The 22133-nt window shown below is 36.6% G+C and overlaps 2 protein-coding genes across 2 annotated transcripts; both read left to right on the forward strand.

Moving 5' to 3' along the window:
- The first annotated feature begins 9316 nt into the window (after window positions 1-9316).
- LOC137015614 (uncharacterized) lies at window positions 9317-11670 on the forward strand. Its single transcript, XM_067380666.1, has 4 exons — window positions 9317-9384; window positions 9526-9661; window positions 9796-9966; window positions 10112-11670. Exons 1-4 carry the CDS (start codon window positions 9356-9358, stop codon window positions 10766-10768), a joined length of 993 nt encoding a protein of 330 aa, XP_067236767.1. The 5' UTR covers window positions 9317-9355; the 3' UTR covers window positions 10769-11670.
- Window positions 11671-12377: 707 nt separating this feature from the next.
- On the forward strand, window positions 12378-21544 carry LOC137015788 (uncharacterized). Its single transcript, XM_067380729.1, has 7 exons — window positions 12378-12550; window positions 15105-15156; window positions 15474-15491; window positions 15881-15927; window positions 18370-18755; window positions 19160-19276; window positions 19419-21544. The coding sequence occupies exons 3-7, from the start codon at window positions 15481-15483 to the stop codon at window positions 19584-19586; spliced, it is 729 nt and encodes a 242-aa protein (XP_067236830.1). The 5' UTR covers window positions 12378-12550; window positions 15105-15156; window positions 15474-15480; the 3' UTR covers window positions 19587-21544.
- The last annotated feature ends 589 nt before the right edge of the window (window positions 21545-22133 follow it).

The following is a 22133-nucleotide window of genomic DNA, read 5'->3' on the forward strand; positions in this document are numbered from 1 at the left end:
TGTATGCATCGATGTTAACTATGTTGTTTGTTACTGATGCTGTTGGGGATTGCCCCACTGAATGGCGGTTCTTTAATGGTCTTAACCAGTTCAGCACTCTGATCAGGGAGTAGGAGTCATCATATCTTTTCCACCTTTTATTTCGTGCAGGGTTTCACCATATACACATATTATGCATTGGAGGTAGTTTCTGTAATTAATTAATAAATAAACAGTAGTAAATAACTAAATATCAAACAGAAATATTCACATAATGTTGTATAAACGAGTAAACTCGCTAATTAACAAATATAAAAGCTCTTAAAGTATGACTAGCAGAATAACAATCAAGTAAACAATATATAAGAGCATATAAATAACTTGAGAGACATCAACAGCGTCCTCATTGTTTTAAAGTATAACAAATATAGAATATATAGAATTATAAACATACTTAAACTAAGTATGGTCATAGCAATACAAGCCGCGATGCTAACGGCACTTTCACGTGCGTTTCACATGACCAACGAATAATCAATGATCGCAAAACACCCGCGGCTTAATGTTAAGAGATCGTCTCGGTATTATAAACATCCAGTATGACAAACATATAATCAGGAAATAAACTTACTTTGTCAATAACTTTGTCCTGCAATCAAAGATGATGCACGGGTGGAAAATGCGTCATATACTGACGGCTCCGTATGCACAACGGAGTATGCGTCACTTACGCCAAAACTGTATTCACTACGACTTGCGTAATACGTTATTTTCATATGTAGAATAATTACTACAAACCCTTAACAGATTCAGAACACAGCAGCAGATAATACAGAAAAAAACATAATATAAAGAATTCACAACAGATGCTTTTAACCAGTCTCAGTAAAGACCATTATATCTTTATTGGTCAAATCGTCCCAAACACTTAAAGAATCCATTTTATTTATCAGACTGTGCACATGAGCAAATGTTGGTCCCGGGTTGGGGTGGACATTACCCGATAGTAGAAGCAAAATGAAGACTAATTATGTTCTCCTCACTGGGCCTTCAGACGAATCTTTACAATAGGTGAGTGTCCTAAGTAGTGAAACTCTCCTGTTGCCCTATATGTCAACAGAAAACACCACTACAAATAATATGACATACTTACAAGTTGTGATCCATAAACAACAGACCGTCCCAACAACATGGGAACAGCAGCGTCTTTCAGGAGAAGCTGTTGTGCATAGCCTGCATTGTATTCTCTTAGGTTCTGGAAGCTGTTCTCTGTAAAAATTTGCAGAACAGACAAACGTTAGGATTATAATGTTCAGGAATAGTGTTAAAAATACATCTTAACCACTCTAAGTTCATCTACCTTAGGACAAACTTTTTTCTGGGGTGGAAAAAACCATGACAACACTCTTCATCTTCTCTAGAACAGCTCAACCAGGCCTCACTTTTTTTTTGCGTATTCCGTGGGCGGAGATTATTTAAATGAGTAACATTTTGACTTCACAAGATCCAGAAAAAACACATAGTAGCCCAAATGAGCCATTGTAGTTCTTGATTCTGTGGATTCTGTTAAATAAAATATCTCCCTTTGGAGTGGATTTTGAGCTTTGTAACCTTGCAGATCTTTTTTATGCTCAAACAGCAACATTATAGACTAACTAAAGATGAAAAAGTTAAAAAGCATTATATGACCTCTTTAACACTAAGTTTCTTTGGGTAAAAGCTCTTTCATTGTAAGTTACCCTTGTGTGTTCCTATAACAATTAACCTTGTTAGGCTCATCTTGTCCAACCTTGTTAGGGTCTACCTGTCCGCTAGACCCTATCCCCACTCACCAATTGTCTACTTATCTCACACAGAACAACCTCCTTGACAACCACCAGTCTGGCTTCAAGAGTGGCCACTCGACTGAGACTGCCCTGCTCTCAGTCACTGATGCCCTGAGACTGGCACGAGCGACTTCAAAATCATCAGTACTCATCTTGCTGGATCTGTCTGCTGCTTTTGACACAGTCAACCACCAGATCCTCCTGTCAACCCTCATGTCGAAGGGCATCTCGGGAACCGCACTCCAGTGGTTCGAGTCTTACCTCTCAGGTAGGTCCTTCAGGGTATCCTGGAGAGGTGAGGTGTCCAAGTCACGTCATCTTGCTACTGGGGTACCTCAGGGCTCTGTGCTTGGACCATTTCTCTTTTCCATCTACATGTCATCACTAAGATCTGTCATTCAGGAACATGGTTTTTCCTAACACTGTTATGCTGATGACACAGCATAACTTCACTTCAACTCAACCTTGCAAAAACGGAACTGCTTGTGGTCGGTGCCAACCCAACACTTCATCATAACCTTTCAATTCAACTTGGGTCATCAACCATTACTCCTTCCAGGACAGCCAGGAACCTTGGAGTGGTGATGGATGATTATTTAAGATTCACAGATCATGTTGCAACAATGGACTGGTCCTGCAGATTTGCTTTGTACAACATCAGTAAGATTAGACCCTTCCTATCGGAACATTCCACACAAATTCTTGTCCAAGCTCTTGTTCTATCCAGACTGGACTACTGTAATGCTCTCTTGGCTGGCCTTCCAGCATGCACTGTCAAGCCTCTACAACTGATCCAGAATGCTGCAGCAAGACTGGTCTTTAACGAACCGAAGAGAGCGCACGTCACTCCTCTCTTCATCAGTCTGCATTGGCTGCCAGTAGCTGCTCGCATCCAATTCAAGGCTCTGATGTTTGCCTACAGAACGACCGCTGGTTCTGCACCACTATACCTAAACTCACTACTTTAGACTTATGTGCCCTCCAGAAGCTTGCGTTCTGCAAGTGAATGGCGCCTTGTGGTGCCATCCTAAAAGGGCACATAACCACTCTCACGGACCTTCTCCGGGTCTGTTCCTGGCTGGTGGAATGACCTGTCATGCTCTATCCAAGCAGCTGAGTCTCTAGCCATTTTCAAAAAAACTGCTAAAGACATATCTTTTTCGTCAGCACTTGACCCAGTAAGCTGTAAGCACTTATTTTTATTTATCTTTCTCCAATTTCTACTCTTTCTATCTGTGTATTTAAAAAAAAAAATCCTTGCTGATTTTACTGATTAAACTGTGACTTGACACAGCACTTACATACTGTTGTACTCATGTTGATTTTATTGCTTCTACTATTTTGTCAGTTGTTAAATGCTCCAGTGGCCATGGAGCTTGGCCCACCATGGTCACCAGCATGGCCAGTTCTGATGGTCAGTAGCCTTGTGCTTTCAGTGTCTTCCACTCCAGTTGTCTTCACACCATAGTCTGTTCATAATATGGCGGCCTCACCAGAGCCTCTTAGGTCATCCACAATTTTTCTGTCTGCTCTGACATGACCACAGAGGTTGTTCCTGATCTGCCTGTCTGCACCAACACGACCACAGAGGTTGTTCCTGAACTGCCTGTCTGCATTGAAATTACCTCAAAGGCCAACCTTGAACACCCTGTTGGTTTCTTAATAACCAGCGAGATTGCTCTTGAGCTCCCTGCCTATTTTAAAACGGCCTCTGAGGTCAACCATAACCTTTCTGCTGTTTCAGTTTTGCATGATCAGCTGTGCTGGTCTCCGGTTCCACTAAATCTGCCCTGTGGATATTTGGCTCCACCGTGGTTGTCATCAGCTCTGCCCGCTCTACCTTGGTGGTCCTCTACTACACCTTGGTGGGCTTCAGCCCTGCATGTTCCATCGTTGTTGTCATCAGCAATCCCTTGGTCGGTCTTCAGCCCCACCTGCTCTTTAGTGGTGGTTTATGCTGTTGTGGTCATCTGCTCCACCGTCGGGGTCTTCAGTCCTGTCGGCTCTACTCTGGTCACCTTTATTTTTTTTTTATATAGTGCTTTTTACAATGTAGATTGTGTCAAAGCAGCTTTACATTGATAGCTGGTACATTATTTGGCTGCACAGCAGCTCTTAAATAATAGTGTCAATGCAGGCAGATCAAAGTGTTGAATATGTTGAATGTTGAATATCAAATGTCAAGTAAACTGACAAATGTGGTGTTGTTCTGCTCCACAGTGGGGATCTTCAGGCCCATCTACACTGAGGTGGTGGTCTTCTGTTCCACTGTAGGTGTCTTCAGTCCTGTCGTCTCTACTTTGCTGGTCTTTTGCTCCACCGTGGGAATTTTCAGGCCCGTCTACACTGCTGTTGTGGTCTTCTGCTCAGCTGTGTGGGTTTTCAGTCCCATCAGCCCATCATCAATGTTGGTTATCTGTTCTACCATGGTGGTTTCCACCTGTCCAGCCTGTGTCGCCCTGGCTGCCTGTCCTGCCTGTGCAATCCTGGTCACCTGCTATGCCTTGGTTTCTTGCTTCGTCTTCGTTTCCAGTACTTCCACTCCATGGACCTGGACATCCATCCCACCTCTAGTTTCAGCCCCGCTCCACACGCCTCCTGGACTATTGCTCCTTAAGAGGAAGTTTGTCGCAATCCCTGCTGTGTTCCCTCTGTCTGTCTTGGACTCTTATTTTGAAGTTCTATGTGTCCTTTGTTGCCTTTTCACTTCATGTTTCCCTGCTGCTATTCCCTTGATAGCTCCTATAATTACCCTCCTGAGTTCCATTTAAATGTATTTATCTTATTTACAATATTTAAACACATTTGAACATGCAACCCAACCCCATCCCACCCCTAAACATACATATTTGTGTATTATATAATATAAAACACAGGACATAAAAGGCAGATACGACTACAGACACTACTCATTCAAAAACCACATATCCCAAGTGTTCCAAGTACGAGCAGTTGATTTTGTGTGAAGAACAGACTCAAAGGAGAGGCATCGTTGGTCTCCACTTGCTGTCCATCCTATGCACACATTAAAATATTGCTGCCTGTAGAAGCATTACATCAGGTTTGATTGTGAAATGGCATTAGCTGTCATGAGTCTCATGACCGATTGCCAAAGTGTCAGTATGTCTTTTGAATGAGATATGACTGTGTGCATTCATGGATTATTTTCAGCAATAAAAACATTAGGGTCCCCTCTATTCTTCATATAAGTTCCTTGTTTGTCGATACTGTGATGCCTAGTGGTTCCTTTAGCGTCTTAATTGTGATGCGGAAGCACTTGACCATGTGTCAGTGTTTGACGCCTTGGGAGTGAGAATAGGTTGGTTATTTGATTCAATGATTCACTCAGTTCAAATACATATTTTGGCACTTCTGTTGGGTGCAAAGAAGCCAAAAGTATTATAAATAAAAAAGCATTAATAAAACATTGCATGACTAGGTGTTACATGCTGTAATGACATTCAATAACCACAGAACATTGAAGGACAGTTTAAAATTTCCTGGAGTGTGCATACGCTTAAATCCACGCCAAAGCTTATATTTATAAAAACGGTCTTTGACGTGGAAAATTGCTTAGCGCCACGTCATGGTCTGAGCAGACGTACACACTTTTCCTTGTCAGATTACTGCAGGTTTTTGGAAATCTAAACTATTCTCAGTTTCAGTTTAGAGTAGAATATAAAAATTTAATTGCTTGGGGAATAAAAGAAAATTTGGACCTGTTTTTCATACACCGAGGGTCACAGTACAGTCGACCGGATGGCAACAATTCAAAGGCACAAGATATAGGATGTCTCTTATCTTTCAGAATATAGTTGGCTTTATTCAACACCCTACCTTTGTATATACTTTCTATACTCCGCAGAGAAATCCCTAACAATTTACTTGCCAAAGTCACCTCTTTCCTTAGTAATTTTTTTCTGTGCCTCTGAAGCATTGCCATATTAAACCAAATGTTATAACACTCAAAAAAAAAAAAAAAATCTACATTCTTTGTTGAATCTTCTTAAATGCTCAGTCCACACAACCCATTTAAGCTTATTATCCAATACTATACCAAGGTATTTATAGTTTGTAACTAATTGTATTGGCTCCCCATTAATTGATGTACGGTGAAATGTATTTTTATCTCTAAAATCAATATGTTTTTGAAGTATTCTATGGAAGATTTGATTTTTCACACCAAATTAGAAAGAAGTCCAAAACAGGCCCATGCTTTTCCTCCCCATCATGTAAAAGACTTTCTAAAGCAGTATTGTGTGCATATTTAATAATGTATTTATTCTTAAAGGAACTTGATCAAGAATTAGTATATAAAATAAAAAGTAAAGGAGATAAAACACATCCTTGGGTTGATTCAACTGAGGTAATCATTTTATCAGAAAAAGATCCTCCTAACTTTACCAGCTGAGTTCTAAGACTGAGAAAGTAAGTCACCCATGTAATCAATTTGTTTCAAGTGAGAATTGCCAGAATATCAGCTAAAATAGTAGGAGAAATATAATTAAAAGCTGATGAAAAGTCCACAAATAAAATTTTAGCATGAGTCCTGTTTCTCTAAGTGAGAGTGCAGCAAATGCAGAACAGTTAAGACTGCATCCTCTATCCCCCTAGAGGCTTGGTATGCAAATTGCAAGAGATCAAAAAGATGCTGTTTGAGATACAATGTATTTTTTTTCACTAAGCGCTCAAAACTCAGTAAGGATGTAAGTGCTATTGGTCGAAAGTTTAATCCTGAAGGTCTAGAAACTTTTGCCACAGGAACTATTGTAGATGTTTTCCATAGAGCAGGTACAATACCAGTATTATAAGACACTCTAAAGATATTAGTAAAGACTGGCACTAACTGAACAGCACAATGTTTTAGAACGTTACCGCATATTTTATCCGGGCCTGGACTTTTATGAGGGTTACACTTCTTAACGGTCTGACTGACCTCTAATTCATCAATATAAAAACCAGCAGAAGAGTTTATCTTCAAAAATTATGGCATCTCTGAAACAGCGTTCCCACATCTACTGTCAAAATACTGTCAAAAGTATGAGTTAAGCTGATTGGCCATCTTCAGCTCCTCATTTCCTTGTAACACCAGAGGTGGGTTACCTCTTCCCTTATGGGGTACATTTGTCATGGTCTTAATCCCCTGCCAAGCTTGTCTGGCATTTCCACATGTCAAGGAGGACTCTTTTGCCTTTTAATTTGCCCCTGTATATCTCTCAAGTTTGCCTCATCCTTCTGATTTATATGCCGTTTTTTTTTCTGCCGTCATCTTTTTATAAGGGTCTTTAATTCTTTAGACACCCAGGGTTTATCATTTCGGAATACTTTGCATATCTTAAAGGGGATAACAGAATCAACACAAAAAATTATATAATCAGTAACTGCCTCAACCTGTTCATTAATGTCTGAACTATCAAAGACCTCCCACTTGGTGCATTCAAAACACCCCTGCAAAGCTGTTATACCATCATTGTCCCACAATTTAAGAGTCTTTATCTGGGGCTTCTCCGTTTCAAGTAATCTCTGGTAGACAGATCGTGATGTTTATGCATTTTTAACAGTTCCATATCACATTGTTATATGTGAAGGTTGCAGCAGAGATGAGACGTATCCGGCAGGCCCGGATTGGCTAATTGGGAGCACCGGGAGAATTCCCGGTGGGCTGGTCTGTTTATTTGGCCATGAGGGCCGGTGTTGTCATGGCACTGGTTGAAATATGGATGCTCTAGAAACTGTTGATGCAGGCAAAAGTACTAAGCTGAGTAGCCTAACTTTTTCCTTAAAACCAGTCAGTGACGTATTTAGGCCTGGACGACATTTTTGTGCTATATATATATATATATATATATATATATATATATATATATTTATTTATTTTTTTTTTTTTTTTTGTACAAAAAAATAATTACAAGGCTGTAGAGAACAGTGCACTATTGCAGACTTATATACTGAGGTTATATTACTGAGGTACTGAGGACAAAGGAGTGCAAGGAGTGAGTCCAACTTAAAGGGAGTGCTGATGATAATAGACAGGTGCAGGAAAACCAGGGATGGCGGGAAAGTTGACGAGGGAAGTGCAATCAGGTGATGGAGCAGAGAGGATCATGGGAAACTGAGTCCAGGAAGGTGTCTATACAACCATGCCTGTAAGTCCCATTTTTCCTTGTGTGACAGTCGACATATCGATAGTATGATAGTAAATCACCCAAAATAAACTTGGAGCATCAGGAGAAATTGTCTCTAGTCTCTGGCATAGGTTGTAAATTCTTGCAGCTCACCATTCTAAATAAAACGGATTTGGACGATGACTGGTGATCTTTTATATAACATTTATTAGGTTTTTGTTTACAACACGGAGAACTGAAACCATTCCGCTGGACACGATTAAGAGAGATGCTTGCTTCAATACCTGCTTTCGGAAACACAGTGATGAATAATGTAGACATTCATTTGTTTAACCCATGATTTAGCACACAAAGAGAAGTATCTGCATTTCTTGTAGAAGTTTCAGTCACAATTTTCTATATATGGATTAAATGAATGAGTCATAGAGTTTAGACGTGAAATGATCAGAGTTGGAACCGGTTCTAACCGGTTTGTGCGCTGTAGTCTTGACAACATGTTTTTCATTACTAATCGGTTTGCATCGCAAACAAATGTGTACAGAGGACACACCTTGTTTTGTAGCTTTAGGTTTCTATTCTTTTTGGCTTAAGTTTTAAAATACTCTGTGTGGATTTTATTCATTGTACAACAAATTTATGATTTATGAACAATTTAATTTATGAAATTATCATTTATAAATTATTAATTATAAATGGTCATAAATCCTGGAATGGATATGTGTTATGTCCTACTTACATTCTATATATAAATGTTATAATAAACTCTTGAATTCCTTAAATTATGCATTTAATTCTTCAAACTGTCTCCAAAGATTTTGATTTCCATACTAACTGATCACCTCCCCACTTTTATTTTTAAGTCCTATTTTGTCCTTTGTACATAATTAGTTCAGTTCTTGGTCTATTATTGTCAGTGTTAAGGTTGTGTGTCTGTGTGTTTTCTGTTCTCCTGCGCTTCAGACTTTTTGATTATGTTTAATAAAGACTGCCTTTAGATCCTCACCTTAAATCTCTCCTTTGTCTGAAACAACCGTGACAGTAACTTAATAAACCATAAATACTACACCCATTTATACTAATACAATATAGACAGTATTCAATAGTCTATAGTCACAGTCCCTGAATCCTCTTTCTGAAGTATAATGGATGTATACTAATTTAATTGTAAATCTTGAACAGTGCTGATCTATTTACTAACTCCAAAATGTGTTTGTTTTAACTGCAGAACAATCATGGAAAATTCAATTAATTTCATGTCCAAGAATTTCTTAATTGTTCAAGAATTTTAATTGGCATTTAAAGAGTATATTTCAAGCTTTTATATGGTATCGGTGAATGTGTACGAATAAAAGAGGGCGGAGATGAAACAACGCAGATAGGCTGAAGCTTTTGAAACAGACACTTCCTCATGTTAGTCATTTCTGAATGATGATGGCTGTGAATAGAGAAAAAAGGTAAGAAGCTGATTTTATTTAATTATTTTTTAACTAGCTAGGTTCTATTTATTTAATCTCTAAAAATGAATTATGCATGACATGTTAATGACATAAAAGTCTAGACGACCATCATATAATTAAATCATTTTCCTCAATCAGAAAAATGCCACTTGGTTTTGTGAAGATCAGTGAGTTTAACAAGGAGAACTTGAAAACCTGTGGACTGCAGTTAATTTGTCATGTATGGCAAGAATTTAAAAAAGAGCAAAACAAACTAAGAACTCATGTTAATGAGGTATGTACACATACACATGGATGAACTCTATATTTGCCAGGTAGCAATCGCTCTGACATTTCTTATGTGGCAAAAACACTTTCTAAGTTTATCATATTTTCTAATTATTAATCTTTGTGGGGGTTTTTTTCAAGATTCTCCACAGCATCTTCTTTTTAGGGATCATTCATAAGGACAGTCTCACTCCCGAAGACATTTTATCTCCAAAGATGGCTGAGACTGTAAGACGAGAATTTCCAGAGCCATTTAAGAAATACAAGAGTCACCTACCTAAGCGGACACCTTTCTCAATACTGTTAGAAATGGTAAGAATCATATTACGCTATGCAAATATATTTGTCTTTTTGTTGTGCATTAGTAGGATTTTAATCAAATATTTCCCCCAAAAAGTAACATTGAATCCAGCAATGTTTTACTTGTTAAATATTATTCTTATTTTACTGTTTTTAGATGCAGCTTACATATGGCACAAAAGACAGAGTACTGCCTGAGCTTTGCAGTCTCATGGAAAAGCTGGAATTCCCGTATCCTCTGGGAAGACCAGCAAACAAAAACCAGCGCTACTACACACTGGAGTCCACCGTCATTTGCGTGTGCTCCAATAGCCAACGCACATCCGATGAATATTTCGGTGCTTCTCTGGGTTGCAGGACAGAGAAGGCCAAAAGTGTTATGATATATTCCTCATGTGTAAATACGTGGCATGAGTATGTGTCGTATGCAGTAATGTCATTCCAACAGCAACAGGGTGACAGTTTAAAGTTTCACGAGTCTATGCAATGCCAGGCATACCTCAGGGACTGGAAAGAAAACTCTTACAAGGAAAGACAGCCATGTATGAACTGTACACAGCTTTTCAGTCTGTCAGAAGGTACAGAGCAGGAACATTATCCTTATGGCAACTGTGCAGAGACAGAGTGCTTGAGCAAACTCCTGTTTAATGATCAGTTCATGCGAGACAGTATCATAACCAGAAATTATACTCCTGAAAAAATGAATGTGCTAAAAGACTGTACCAGGGAACGCTTGCAAAAGGTGCTTGCTTCAATACCTTCTCTCTACAATGTGATTAACAATGACCTTCTATGTTTTAACCTGCACTCTTAAAAATAAAGTCCCCAGTTAGAGCCAAAGGGGTCTCGCATCCTGATTCCATCTTTTCCACAAGTGACATTTTATTCTCTAGCTCCAAAGCCTTATAACCATACAGTGGAAAAGGTTTTATGTGGATTCGTTGCTGTTTCTCTACCTTTTTGGTCACACTTTACAATAAGGTCTTAAATGTTAACATTACTAACTGTTAGCATAAACTAACTTGAACTACAACAACGAACAATATATTTTTACAGCATTTATTATCTTTTGTTAATGGTGCTTAATTAAAATGGTCATGTTCATGTCAGTTCACAGTGCATCAATTTATGTTAACAAATGCAACTTTTGATCTTAAAATTGTATTAGTAAAGATTGAGAGTAACTATGAATAATTGCTATAGAAGTTTAATTGTTTGTTCATGTTAACTAATGCTGACAAATGAAGCCTTATTGTAAAGTATTTCCCTTTTTAATTTTTTTATTACATTTTTTTATTACATTTTTTTTTTTTTTTTTTTTGGAAGTGCGTGATGAAGGGATGTATACGTTTCAGTATTTCACACCCTCACATGGACTTGAATGTTTTCATTGTATCTAAAACTGTGTCACTGTGTCATTTTATTATAATCATCTACTGTGGTGATGTTTCAGTGGTAGGTCAAGGTCCAGTCTGAATTTCCAACTTCCTCATTGATTATATTACACTGAACACATTTTATAAGCCCGTAATCATACAGAGATCAAACATGTTCTGACTGGTTTATTGAGATCTTGACAACATGAGCACAGATGAGGCACACCTAGGTTTCGAGGTTAAACCTGAATGTCTTCTCATGTCTTTTTCACTCATGCAATGATCATTAGATATGGTCAGTAATATTCAAAGCTGTTTTCTGTAATTGTTGAAATAAATAATGTTATTGCAAACAAAAGATTTTACAAAAATATTTTATTTAGTTTTTTATAAAGGTTTTTATTTATTTATTTGTATTATTATTATTATATATTTATCTTTTGCTCTATATTTTATAGTAGAGAATTAATAGGAAAGTTGAGGGAGAGACAGAAGGAATGGGATCAGTGTGTGACTAACAGAATAACACCATTTGAGTCAATCAATACCCAGAGCATAAAAATATCAAGCCATGACAAGCCCAAATAAAAATTGGACAACTTGTCTTGACATTTATGAAAAACACCCTTGCCTTGAGAAGCCCGTTTCGTTTCTTCTGTTAAAATTGACATCAATCACATTTCCCTCTGAATGTATGCTATAGTGTGGTTTTAATGTGTCCACAAGTTTATCCAACAGCATCATAATGAAGTTTTAATTTGGAGAGTAGAAGTTAAAAAAGTGCAGTTGCTACAATAGGCCTGATGTTATGATCAACCTGTAGCCTTCCTCCTCATGTTCTCATAGAGAGCTAGACTTATTAGCTACTTATTACAGTAACGTAAACAAAATACTGGTCATTTGCCAATATCAAATCAAACACTACACATCACTGTCTATGTCAACAGCATAGGCACAATGGGTGTAGGACGTCGCTCACCTGTTCAGACAAGCTATGTTTAAGCAACCAGTGACATCAATTAAATTTTGCATGCGTTGCTGGATGGAAAAATACTAACACATGCGTACTAGTGCCACTGCCAGGGCTTTGTCATCTTTCAGGAGCTCCACCTATGGAGCTTGAAAAACAACCACACCTCTAGGTGTTTTTCCACGTAACCACCCATAGACTTTGTATTGCAAGGCCAACCACTAAAAGATTGCCCAGTGACAGGAATTGGGTAAGTAAGGGTTTTTTTAAGGTCTAATCAAGGCCTAAAAATTGGTGTAAACTGTGAGGTTATATTGAAAATCGAAGTTGTTGGGAGCCTAGAACATATCTACACTGTAAAATGTGGTAGTTGTTACTTAAAGGAGCTTATGTTTATGCCTGATCTAACTGGAATTAAAATGTGTTGGTTTAACCTAATGGAAACGGGTTGATTCAGAGTCATATTAAATAACATTTTTGTTTTGAATAAACTAGTTATTTTAGCTGTTCAGCTGTTGTTTTTAGGTCACATGACAGTGTAGGATCTTTGTCTATGTTTTTATTCGTAAATATTCTATATATTCTTATATGAAAATCTTAATAAATGCTGAAAAAAAAACTAATTGAGTGAGCGATCAGCAATCAAGAGCATGCAACAGAAGTGGACTCTATTTACTGTCAGTTAGTTACTAACATGTGCCTTGTTTTAATTTATTTGCTATTGACATATTCGACCGAACTATACTTTACAGTGACGTCTGTGAAAATGGAAAGTGTGCTCATCTGTGATGGCGCGCGCTCAATCCTCTCCGTGTTTCCCTTATTCACAGCAGCAGTATATCGACGTAAATGTTTTATTTGTTTAACATTCTGTTAATTCGATACATTTACTTCATAGATATCCTTCTCGGATATATCCATTCTGCTCTCGGTTTGCTCTGTTGTTGGTGTTTCTTTGTCACAAGCACTGTTGGGTCATTCTACAGAAATGTCCACTTTTGGTATGACAAGATGACTTAGACCACATTATTATATTACATGTTGACTTTATGAATACACATCAATGGCAGCTTAATGAAGTTTAATTTTTTTTGTGCATTTATTTAAATGTACCAATTTTTTGTCCCTGGTGTTACCTTACTTCTCTGGCATTTTTAAACATTTTTATGAAATATTATTTCTCAATTTTCAGCACATGCAGTCAGAGTTACAGAATAATAATGATAATGCAAAAAATAAGGAGATTGTGAGTTTTTTATTTTTTATTTTAATCAGGTTAAAAGTATGATTGAATGATGTTAATTCAATTGCACAACCATGTATTTATATAACAATGAAAATATTTGAAAACAGTTATAAACAAGTAATGATGCAATCCTTTAAATCTTAATTCTTGAGTGTAGCAGAATTCAGTGAATGTAAATTTATTATCATGTCACATATGACATATTTTATTTAATGTGACAGATAAAAAACAGTAACACCAGTGACACAATCAATCACCAGTGACGTATATGTAAGACCAAATATCCTTATTCTTCAACTATAATTCGGTAGATGAGACTAAATTTTTACATCTGGTATACTATCATTGACACTTAGTGAAAGCAGTCAGAAAAAGATCATAAACAACATTTAAAAACTGCCTGTAAAATACACTGTCCGTAAAATCACTGCTCTGAATTTACCCATATCTGCCCAAAGGAGGATTAACAATGAGAAAGAAAAGTTAGAATCATGTCATCTTAGTGCAATTTTTACAAAATAACTTAATGAATAGCTTTGAATAAAGTTTATCTGTAAACCGGTAACACCAGTGACAATTTTCATGAAAAATGCATTTTACAAAATGGCTGCTGCAAGGAATCAATCCACATGTTGTAAGTCATGATATATTCACTAAATCAAGTAATTTAATCCATATTCTAGTTTTTTTTTTTTTTTTTTAATTCCCTAACAATAAAGTAGGTCACACCAGTGACTTCAACTAAAAGATTCATATGAAATTATGATTTTCATATTAAAATTTCTGATAACTGAAAAGAGATGGCAGATTTTCCATTGGCCTTTCTTCACTGATCTTCAGGAAACAGGAAGAAGGAAATTCTGCCACACTCAAGAATTCAGATGTAAAGGATTGCATCATTACTTGTTTATAACTGTTTTTCAAATATTTTCATTGTTATATCAAATACATGGTATGTGTCATAATGACATATGTGTCATTTTTTATTTCAAAATAAGATATTTTTGTTAAAGGTAACACCAGTGACACAACTCCAGGGGGCCACTACATTCATTATATATTTTATAATATTTATTCAGTATTTGTTTTGTTTTTTTAATGTCATTTACATCATATATTTGATAGTTATGTATAATTATTGTATTTGAAATGGTAGAAAGCCTGTTTCTGAGCTCAAAATAAAGCACTTTCCCTCTGTACATGACTGTGGGGACGAGCACTTCTGAGAATTTTTATAATTAATTAAAAAACAAATATTGCCACATTGATGCTCAAGAAGGTTTAATTGTTCAATAACATATTGTTTCATATTAAAATATATAAAAAATTATAATCCTAAAGTGTTTTTCAAGTGTAATATTTCTGTAAAGTCTAGGGACAGAAAAGTGGACACAGCTACTGTATACGCTCTGTGGTATCAGAGCATTTTAATGAGTACGAGTACACAAGTACATCTCTACTTTGTTATTATGAGTTTTCACAACATGTCACCGTTAAAAAAAAAAATAATAATATAAAAATAATAATAATAATTGTGTTGTTGTTTCTGTTATTGCAGGACTGTGCCCATCTTTCCAGTTCACTGCGTCCATTTCCGCCCTCTCAGCCAGGTAATGTTTGCTCCTGTTTATTTCAAATTATTTATAGTACAACTCAAGTCATTTTGTTTAATGTTGATCATGTTAATTATTTGCTAAAGAAATTGCATATGCAATTAAAATTTTAAAACAAGTAATATCTTAAATCTTCTTTTATATTATATGTGCACATATCATGAGTGAAATGTAGGCCTAATAAAATAAAATTGCGCCAGGCTAAGATTTATTGATGTGATAAAAATATATTGCAAATTTTTACTTTTTTTTTTTTTTTTTTTTTTACCATGTACCTCAACTTTTGAAAACTTGAACAACTTGAACGACTTCAGTCGAACTATGATAACCAAGTAAGTGTATTTCCATAACAATATTACACAAAAACATGAGCCATCACTATTCATCTGCAGGACCATCAGACAGCAAGCTAACTGGTGTACAGGGATCTCTTCTTGTACTATAAACAAGTCAAAGTTTCAAAACAAATAATGAGATGCTTATGCAAAAGTATTTTAGCTTATGGAATTCAGATGGAAGATACCTTTTAGTTCTCTTATAGTTTTTGTTTTATGGCTATAACCTCTGTATTGGTAATTACACTCTGCAATGCAAAATCAACAAAGATAATAGCTAATAAAAATAAATGATCAAGAATTATTATATTAACATAAATATACAGTATATCATGAATATTCAATTATGACTGTTAAAAAATGTCATCCCACCCTTTTTCCATCAGATCCCCAGACAGAATCAAGGAGGAATTTCTGTCGTTCATTAAAGAAGGTAAGGACAAGTTAAAAATGTCTGAGCTTGGATAAACTGTTACATGCCTGGTTTTACCAGCGTAATCTTTCTTTGAATGTCTAAGGAAAGAAAATACAAACCCGATTCCAAAAAAGTTGGGACACTGTACAAATTGTGAATAAAAAATGAATGCACTAATTTACAAATCTCATAAAATTCATAAACTATTTTATTCACAATAGAATATAGATAACATATCAAATGTTGAAAGTGAGACATTTTGAAATGTCATGCCAAATATTGGCTCATTTTGGATTTCATGAGAGCTACACATTCCAAAAAAGTTGGGACAGGTAGCAATAAGAGGCTGGAAAAGTTAAATGTACATATAAGAAACAGCTGGAGGACCAATTTACAACGTATTAGGTCAATTGGCAACATGATTGGGTATAAAAAGAGCCTCTCAGAGTGGCAGTGTCTCTCAGAAGTCAAGATGGGCAGAGGATCACCAATTCCCCCAATGCTGCGGCCAAAAATAGTGGACCAATATCAGAAAGGAGTTTCTCAGAGAAAAATTGCAAAGAGTTTGAAGTTATCATCATCTACAGTGCATAATATCATCCAAAGATTCAGAGAATCTGGAACAATCTCTGTGCGTAAGAGTCAAGGCTGGAAAACCATACTGTTCTGTGGTCAGACGAATCAAAATTTGAAGTTCTTTTTGGAAAACTGGGACGCCATGTCATCCGGACTAAAGAGGACAAGGACAACCCAAGTTGTTATCAGCGCTCAGTTCAGAAGCCTGCATCTCTGATGGTATGGGGTTGCATGAGTGCATGTGGCATGGGCAGCTTACACATCTGGAAAGGCACCATCAATGCTGAAAGGTATATCCAAGTTCTAGAACAACATATGCTCCCATCCAGACGTCGTCTCTTTCAGGGAAGACCTTGCATTTTCCAACATGACAATGCCAGACCACATACTGCATCAATTACAACATCATGGTTGCGTAGAAGAAGGATCCGGGTACTGAAATGGCCAGCCTGCAGTCCAGATCTTTCACCCATAGAAAACATTTGGCGCATCATAAAGAGGAAGATGCGACAAAGAAGACCTAAGACAGTTGAGCAACTAGAAGCCTGTATTAGACAAGAATGGGACAACATTCCTATTCCTAAACTTGAGCAACTTGTCTCCTCAGTCCCCAGACGTTTGCAGACTGTTATAAAAAGAAGAGGGGATGCCTTTTCTCAGTTTAAACATTTGATATGTCATTATGTTGTATTCTGAATAAAATATTGAAATTTGAAAATTCCACATCATTGCATTCTGTTTTTATTCACAATTTGTACAGTGTCCCAACTTTTTTTGGAATCAGGTTTGTATAAACATTAAACTCTTTTAAGATGGCTAGTTGTAACAGAAGGATTCATGAGATTTCAAGCTGCCATTACTCTCAGTGTTTGAAGCTGTAATGGAGCATGTGCTGTTCACTGACAGACACACTGCGTTAAAGAAAGAATCGCCCGCTGATCGACGACAATGTTGTCATGTTTTGGAGACTGCCATTTTGTAGTAATGGGACTGTGTAGAGCACGTGCGCAAATACTGAAAGCAGATCTTGACCAGTAACAAGATCTGTGGCATTTGCACAGAGCGTCTATACAGAGTATTACTGTAAATTGAGAGAGATTCCCAAACATGCCTCTTACATTCGGAAGAACCTGCGATCACAGCAAACCTCGGCTAGAGAAGACGCGTCCCACATGGATCAGCACTTGGACGAACGTGAGTTTCTCCAACAAATCTTCATAAAGAGACCAAGGCATCAAATGGCTCAAGTGGAAGAAAGGTGACCCTCAGTACACTTAATATAAATGACTGACGTCAGAAACACACAAAGCATCATATTCACAAATGAATTTAAACACCACATACGGTTTTAGTATAATTCCCTGTCTATTCGCTCAAATGCTGTTCAGTCAGATGTGTCAAGTGGTTCAATTCTAGAAAGAAAAGTAACAAATGAATTTCAAATTGGAGAGCAAGAATAGGATCTGTCCCTGTTCATGGAGAGGGAAATGCGGATGAGAAGACATTGCACAAATCTCGTGAATATCATGATGTGTTCTGGACTTATTCACTGGCAGATCCATCAGGATTCAAGCGAGAGTGTGAAGACTTCTCTTATGTGGGACGAAGAGTCACAATCAAGACAACGAGCGTGAGATGATTTATGATATGGTTAATAGGATTCATCCGTACCTCTTATTCCTGGACACTTTACAAAACTTGAAATAAAATTGATTGATAGAGATTCATGAAATCTGTGTGTAATTTACATTCTGTGTGCAAAAGTTGAAATAAACTCACTGTTGCACACTTGCTGCATACTATAACACCTCATAAATGTCCTTGTCTGCATGTTATTTCTCTTCATTTCTAATCTGTTATTAACTACTAATAATTTGGCTTTAGATGCCGTGGACCTCAGTGGGATTGCAAACTTTGTAAAGCGTAATCGTGACTTGAAGATCCCACTCCTGAAACCAAGAGGTTCTGCTCTGAGAATTTGTGGGCAGGAAGGAACCGTGTACGAAGGGGATGAAGAACAGCTTGAAGCCTGGAAAGATTATTACCTGCCAGAACGGACGGAAATGGAGGTGATTGGTGCCATTGATGACTTCCCATGTGACGCGTTTGGTCTGCAGTTGGTGCTTCTGTTGGGTGAAGATGGAAGGGTCTTTGCCTACGAGGATGAGCTTTTGCACCTCGTAGCCGTGAATTTGAGGGACCTGCTCCAATGCCAGATGGTTTTCCCTGGAATGGAGACCTTCAAGCTTGGAGAATGTTTTGAAGAGCCGGTGAGGTCATACGCTGTACCAACATACATTTATAACATTTCAGTGAAGAAGAGGTTTGAGTAACTATGTCTCTGAGCAACAGTGAATTCATAGATTGTCACCTACATCTGAATTTGAGATTCATTGACTCCCTCATAAAACAGTTACTTGATGCTAAAAAGTGTGTAAAGCACAGATAAAAACTATGATATGAGTTGTGACACAAACACTGAACAGTCCTGGTGCTGCTGGACTGTACTGGAACAGCCAATCAAATTCAAGTGTCACTCAGATCAAGTCATAAGATGAAACCATAATGATGAACATTCATGTTCCAGATATTTTGAAGTGGTTAGATAGTCAGTATCTATATATCATGTTGATTATATTCAATTTTTAAACATATTCATACGTTTGTTTCACAGACTGCAGAAGAATACCATGAAATGATGGAAAGTGACGAGGTCAAAGAAATGAAGAAATTACACAAGGAGTTCAGACAATCTCTGGAGCATGAGTTTCTAAACACACAGAGCTGTAATGTAAGATTACAGATTGTTCTTTTACAAAAATTGTTCTTTTTATTTATTGTCATGAATACATGTTGTGTAATAATAGTAGCCTAATATACAAAATATAAAGATATTTGCTAAGTTTAACCAACCCTCCTTTTTTGGAAAACAGGTTCATAAGCAAAATCAAGTGTGTTCAGACGATTTCACTTCAAGCCCAAAACAAAGAATTCAAGAACATTCTTTAAAATGCAATTGCAAGCTGGAGAATGGAGACAAGTTCCAGTGTCCTTACAGGACTTTTCACCAGTCAAGTTATGGGCTTATTTTGTCAAGTTAAATGAATCCTGTTCAAATGAAGCCTCATTATCTGCCCTATAGCTTTCAAATCACATTCACAGTTCTGCCTTATTTATCTTTTAAAAGGATAGTTCACAAAAAAATGAAAATTCTGTCATCATTTACCTCACACTCAAGTTGTTTCAAACCTGTGTTCATTTCTGCTAAACACAAAAGGAGGTTTTTGGAAGAATGTTTGTAATCAAACAAAATAACTGTACAAAATTGTATTTTTGGGGTGAACTATCCCGTCATTTTTTTCCTTTTAAATATCAGAGGATGTAAACAACACTTAATTAGGACATATTTCTTAATGTCTTTTAAAGTTTATTATTATGGAACTGTACTTCTTTGATTAGCTGAAGATATTTGATCAAAGTGGCTTCATCACGTGCTGCACATTTCCTGTGACGAGTTTACATGCAGCAAATTAGCCAACAAGCAATGACTGTGAATACTGACAAAGTGGGACAATTACACTTAATCAGCTTCATCATAATGTAGGCTATTCTTTATGTGTATATATTACAAAAAATGCATGTGATGATAAATGAGACATTGTGTAAATTGTAAATGTGATGTATTTTGATAAGGCATATAATAGCGAATCTGATGTTTTTATTTCACATTATTAATTGTTATGCAGCTTTGATACAGTCTCATTTAACCACAGTGCATTGGCAAACTGAAAAGGTATATTACTGGTAAATTATTAAAGCCATGTATGTATACATTTCTGTTTAGCATTTGCCTGTCATAAATATACAATTATTTAGTTCAGCACATAAGGTTAAAGAAATAGTTCACCCAAAAATGAAAATTTGTTTATCTGCTTACCCCCAGTGCATCCAAGATGTAGGTGACATTTTTTCTTCAGTAGAACACAAATGATGATTTTTAACTCCAACCGTTGTCGTCTGTCAGTCAAATAATGCATGTCAATGGGAACTCCATCTATAAGAGTCAAAAAAACATGCTTAGACAAGTCCAAATTAAACCCTGCGGCTCGTGACGACACATTGATGTCCTAAGACAAGAAACAATCAGTTTGTGCGAGAAACCGAATTATTTATATAATTTTTTACCTCTAATACACCACTATGTCCAACTGCATTCAGCACTCGCTTAGTGAGTTCTGATCGCGCTCTGACAGCGGAAATTATCTCTCACACTCATTGAAGTATATGCGCGAGACATCACTTCAGAACGTGTTTTCTGACCTCACACACCGGATGTGCAGGGTAGCTAGACATAGTGGTGTTTTGGAGATAAAGAAATATATAAATACTGTTTGGTTTCTCGTACAAACCAATCGTTCTGTGTCTTAGGATATCAATGTGCCGTCATGAGCTCCAGGATTTAATTTGGACTTGTCTGTGCATGGTTTTTTTTGACTCTTATAGATGGAGTTCCCATTGACATTATAAGACTGACAGACGGCAACACTTAATATAATTAATTCAGCCACATAAAAAGACAAAAAAAGAAATAAAGTTGTTGTCCTTATGAATTGCCAGTCCATGTTTCCAGTCCTGAGTTTGTAGAACTCATAAATGTAGAACCCAGTAGATTGCAGTGACTCCCTCTGATCTTTACATTTGGGTTCCTCTTTGTATTCTTTATTTTTTCTTCTGTTCTACTGTCAATGTACAATAATGTACATAAACTTTGTTCAGATTTTTTTACTCTTCACCTGGAATGAATATAAACGAGATGTAATTAAATTTTTCCTCACATTGTTATTACTTTTGTTGTAATAAACTTAAACTGTGCTCAGTTTAACTGTAACACATTGCAGTTTACATTTATTGTAAAACATACAGAAAATGAATATTGTTACCTTCAATAACTTAAATGGTTACTTCACCCAAAAATTAAAACAATGGCATTAATTACTCACCATCATGTCGTTCCACACCCGTGAGACCTTTGATCATCTTCAGAACACAAATTAAGATATTTTTGATGAAATCTTATGGCTCAGTGAGGATTCTATTGACAGCAACTTTCAGATGCCCAGAAAGCTACTAAAGACATACTGTATTTAAAACAGTTTAACATTCCAGGATTTTTCATGGAAAGGTGTCATTAAAACATATTGTAATAATGTCAAATTTACCGTCACATTTACCTCAGAAAAGCCCTTCAATGTCCAAAAACGCATCAGTCAGCTACAAAAATGAACTTCGAGAGGAGCATTTTGCTAAATATATGCACTATTGCATATTTATTGTATTTGTGCTTAACATGTGCTTCAATATTGAATGTATAAATCTGTTTTATGACAGCCACCATTTAAATGTTTAGGTCTATATAAAAATGAGTAGAAATATAATTGTCATAATTTTGTTTTTATTATAACGTTATTATAAAAACTGTGTAATTTATATGTAAGTAGCTTACAAATAAATTCATCTTTAATATAATAGTGATGTAGGCTACCAGCTGTGGTTCCCTGTATAGTTTACAGTGTTGAGAGAGATTTTTTTCTTTGAGGAAATTTGCTGTACCTGACGGGCCCCAAATTAGTCAATAATGAATCAAGAAA

Source organism: Chanodichthys erythropterus, chromosome 3 (genome assembly GCF_024489055.1).
Source record: "Chanodichthys erythropterus isolate Z2021 chromosome 3, ASM2448905v1, whole genome shotgun sequence".
Taxonomy (NCBI): Eukaryota; Metazoa; Chordata; class Actinopteri; order Cypriniformes; family Xenocyprididae; genus Chanodichthys; species Chanodichthys erythropterus.

What these genes read in the sequence shown, in the direction of transcription:
- LOC137015788 (XM_067380729.1), top strand. An exon ending in TCTGTCGTTCATTAAAGAAG is followed by an intron (nt 15,928 to 18,369) that starts GTAAGGACAAGT and finishes ATTTGGCTTTAG; the next exon opens with ATGCCGTGGACCTCAGTGGG. An exon ending in GAGAATGTTTTGAAGAGCCG is followed by an intron (nt 18,756 to 19,159) that starts GTGAGGTCATAC and finishes TTTGTTTCACAG; the next exon opens with ACTGCAGAAGAATACCATGA.
- LOC137015614 (XM_067380666.1), top strand. Translation starts at nt 9,356, where the DNA reads ATGATGATGGCTGTGAATAGAGAAAAAAG. An exon ending in TAAGAACTCATGTTAATGAG is followed by an intron (nt 9,662 to 9,795) that starts GTATGTACACAT and finishes GTTTTTTTCAAG; the next exon opens with ATTCTCCACAGCATCTTCTT. An exon ending in TCTCAATACTGTTAGAAATG is followed by an intron (nt 9,967 to 10,111) that starts GTAAGAATCATA and finishes TACTGTTTTTAG; the next exon opens with ATGCAGCTTACATATGGCAC.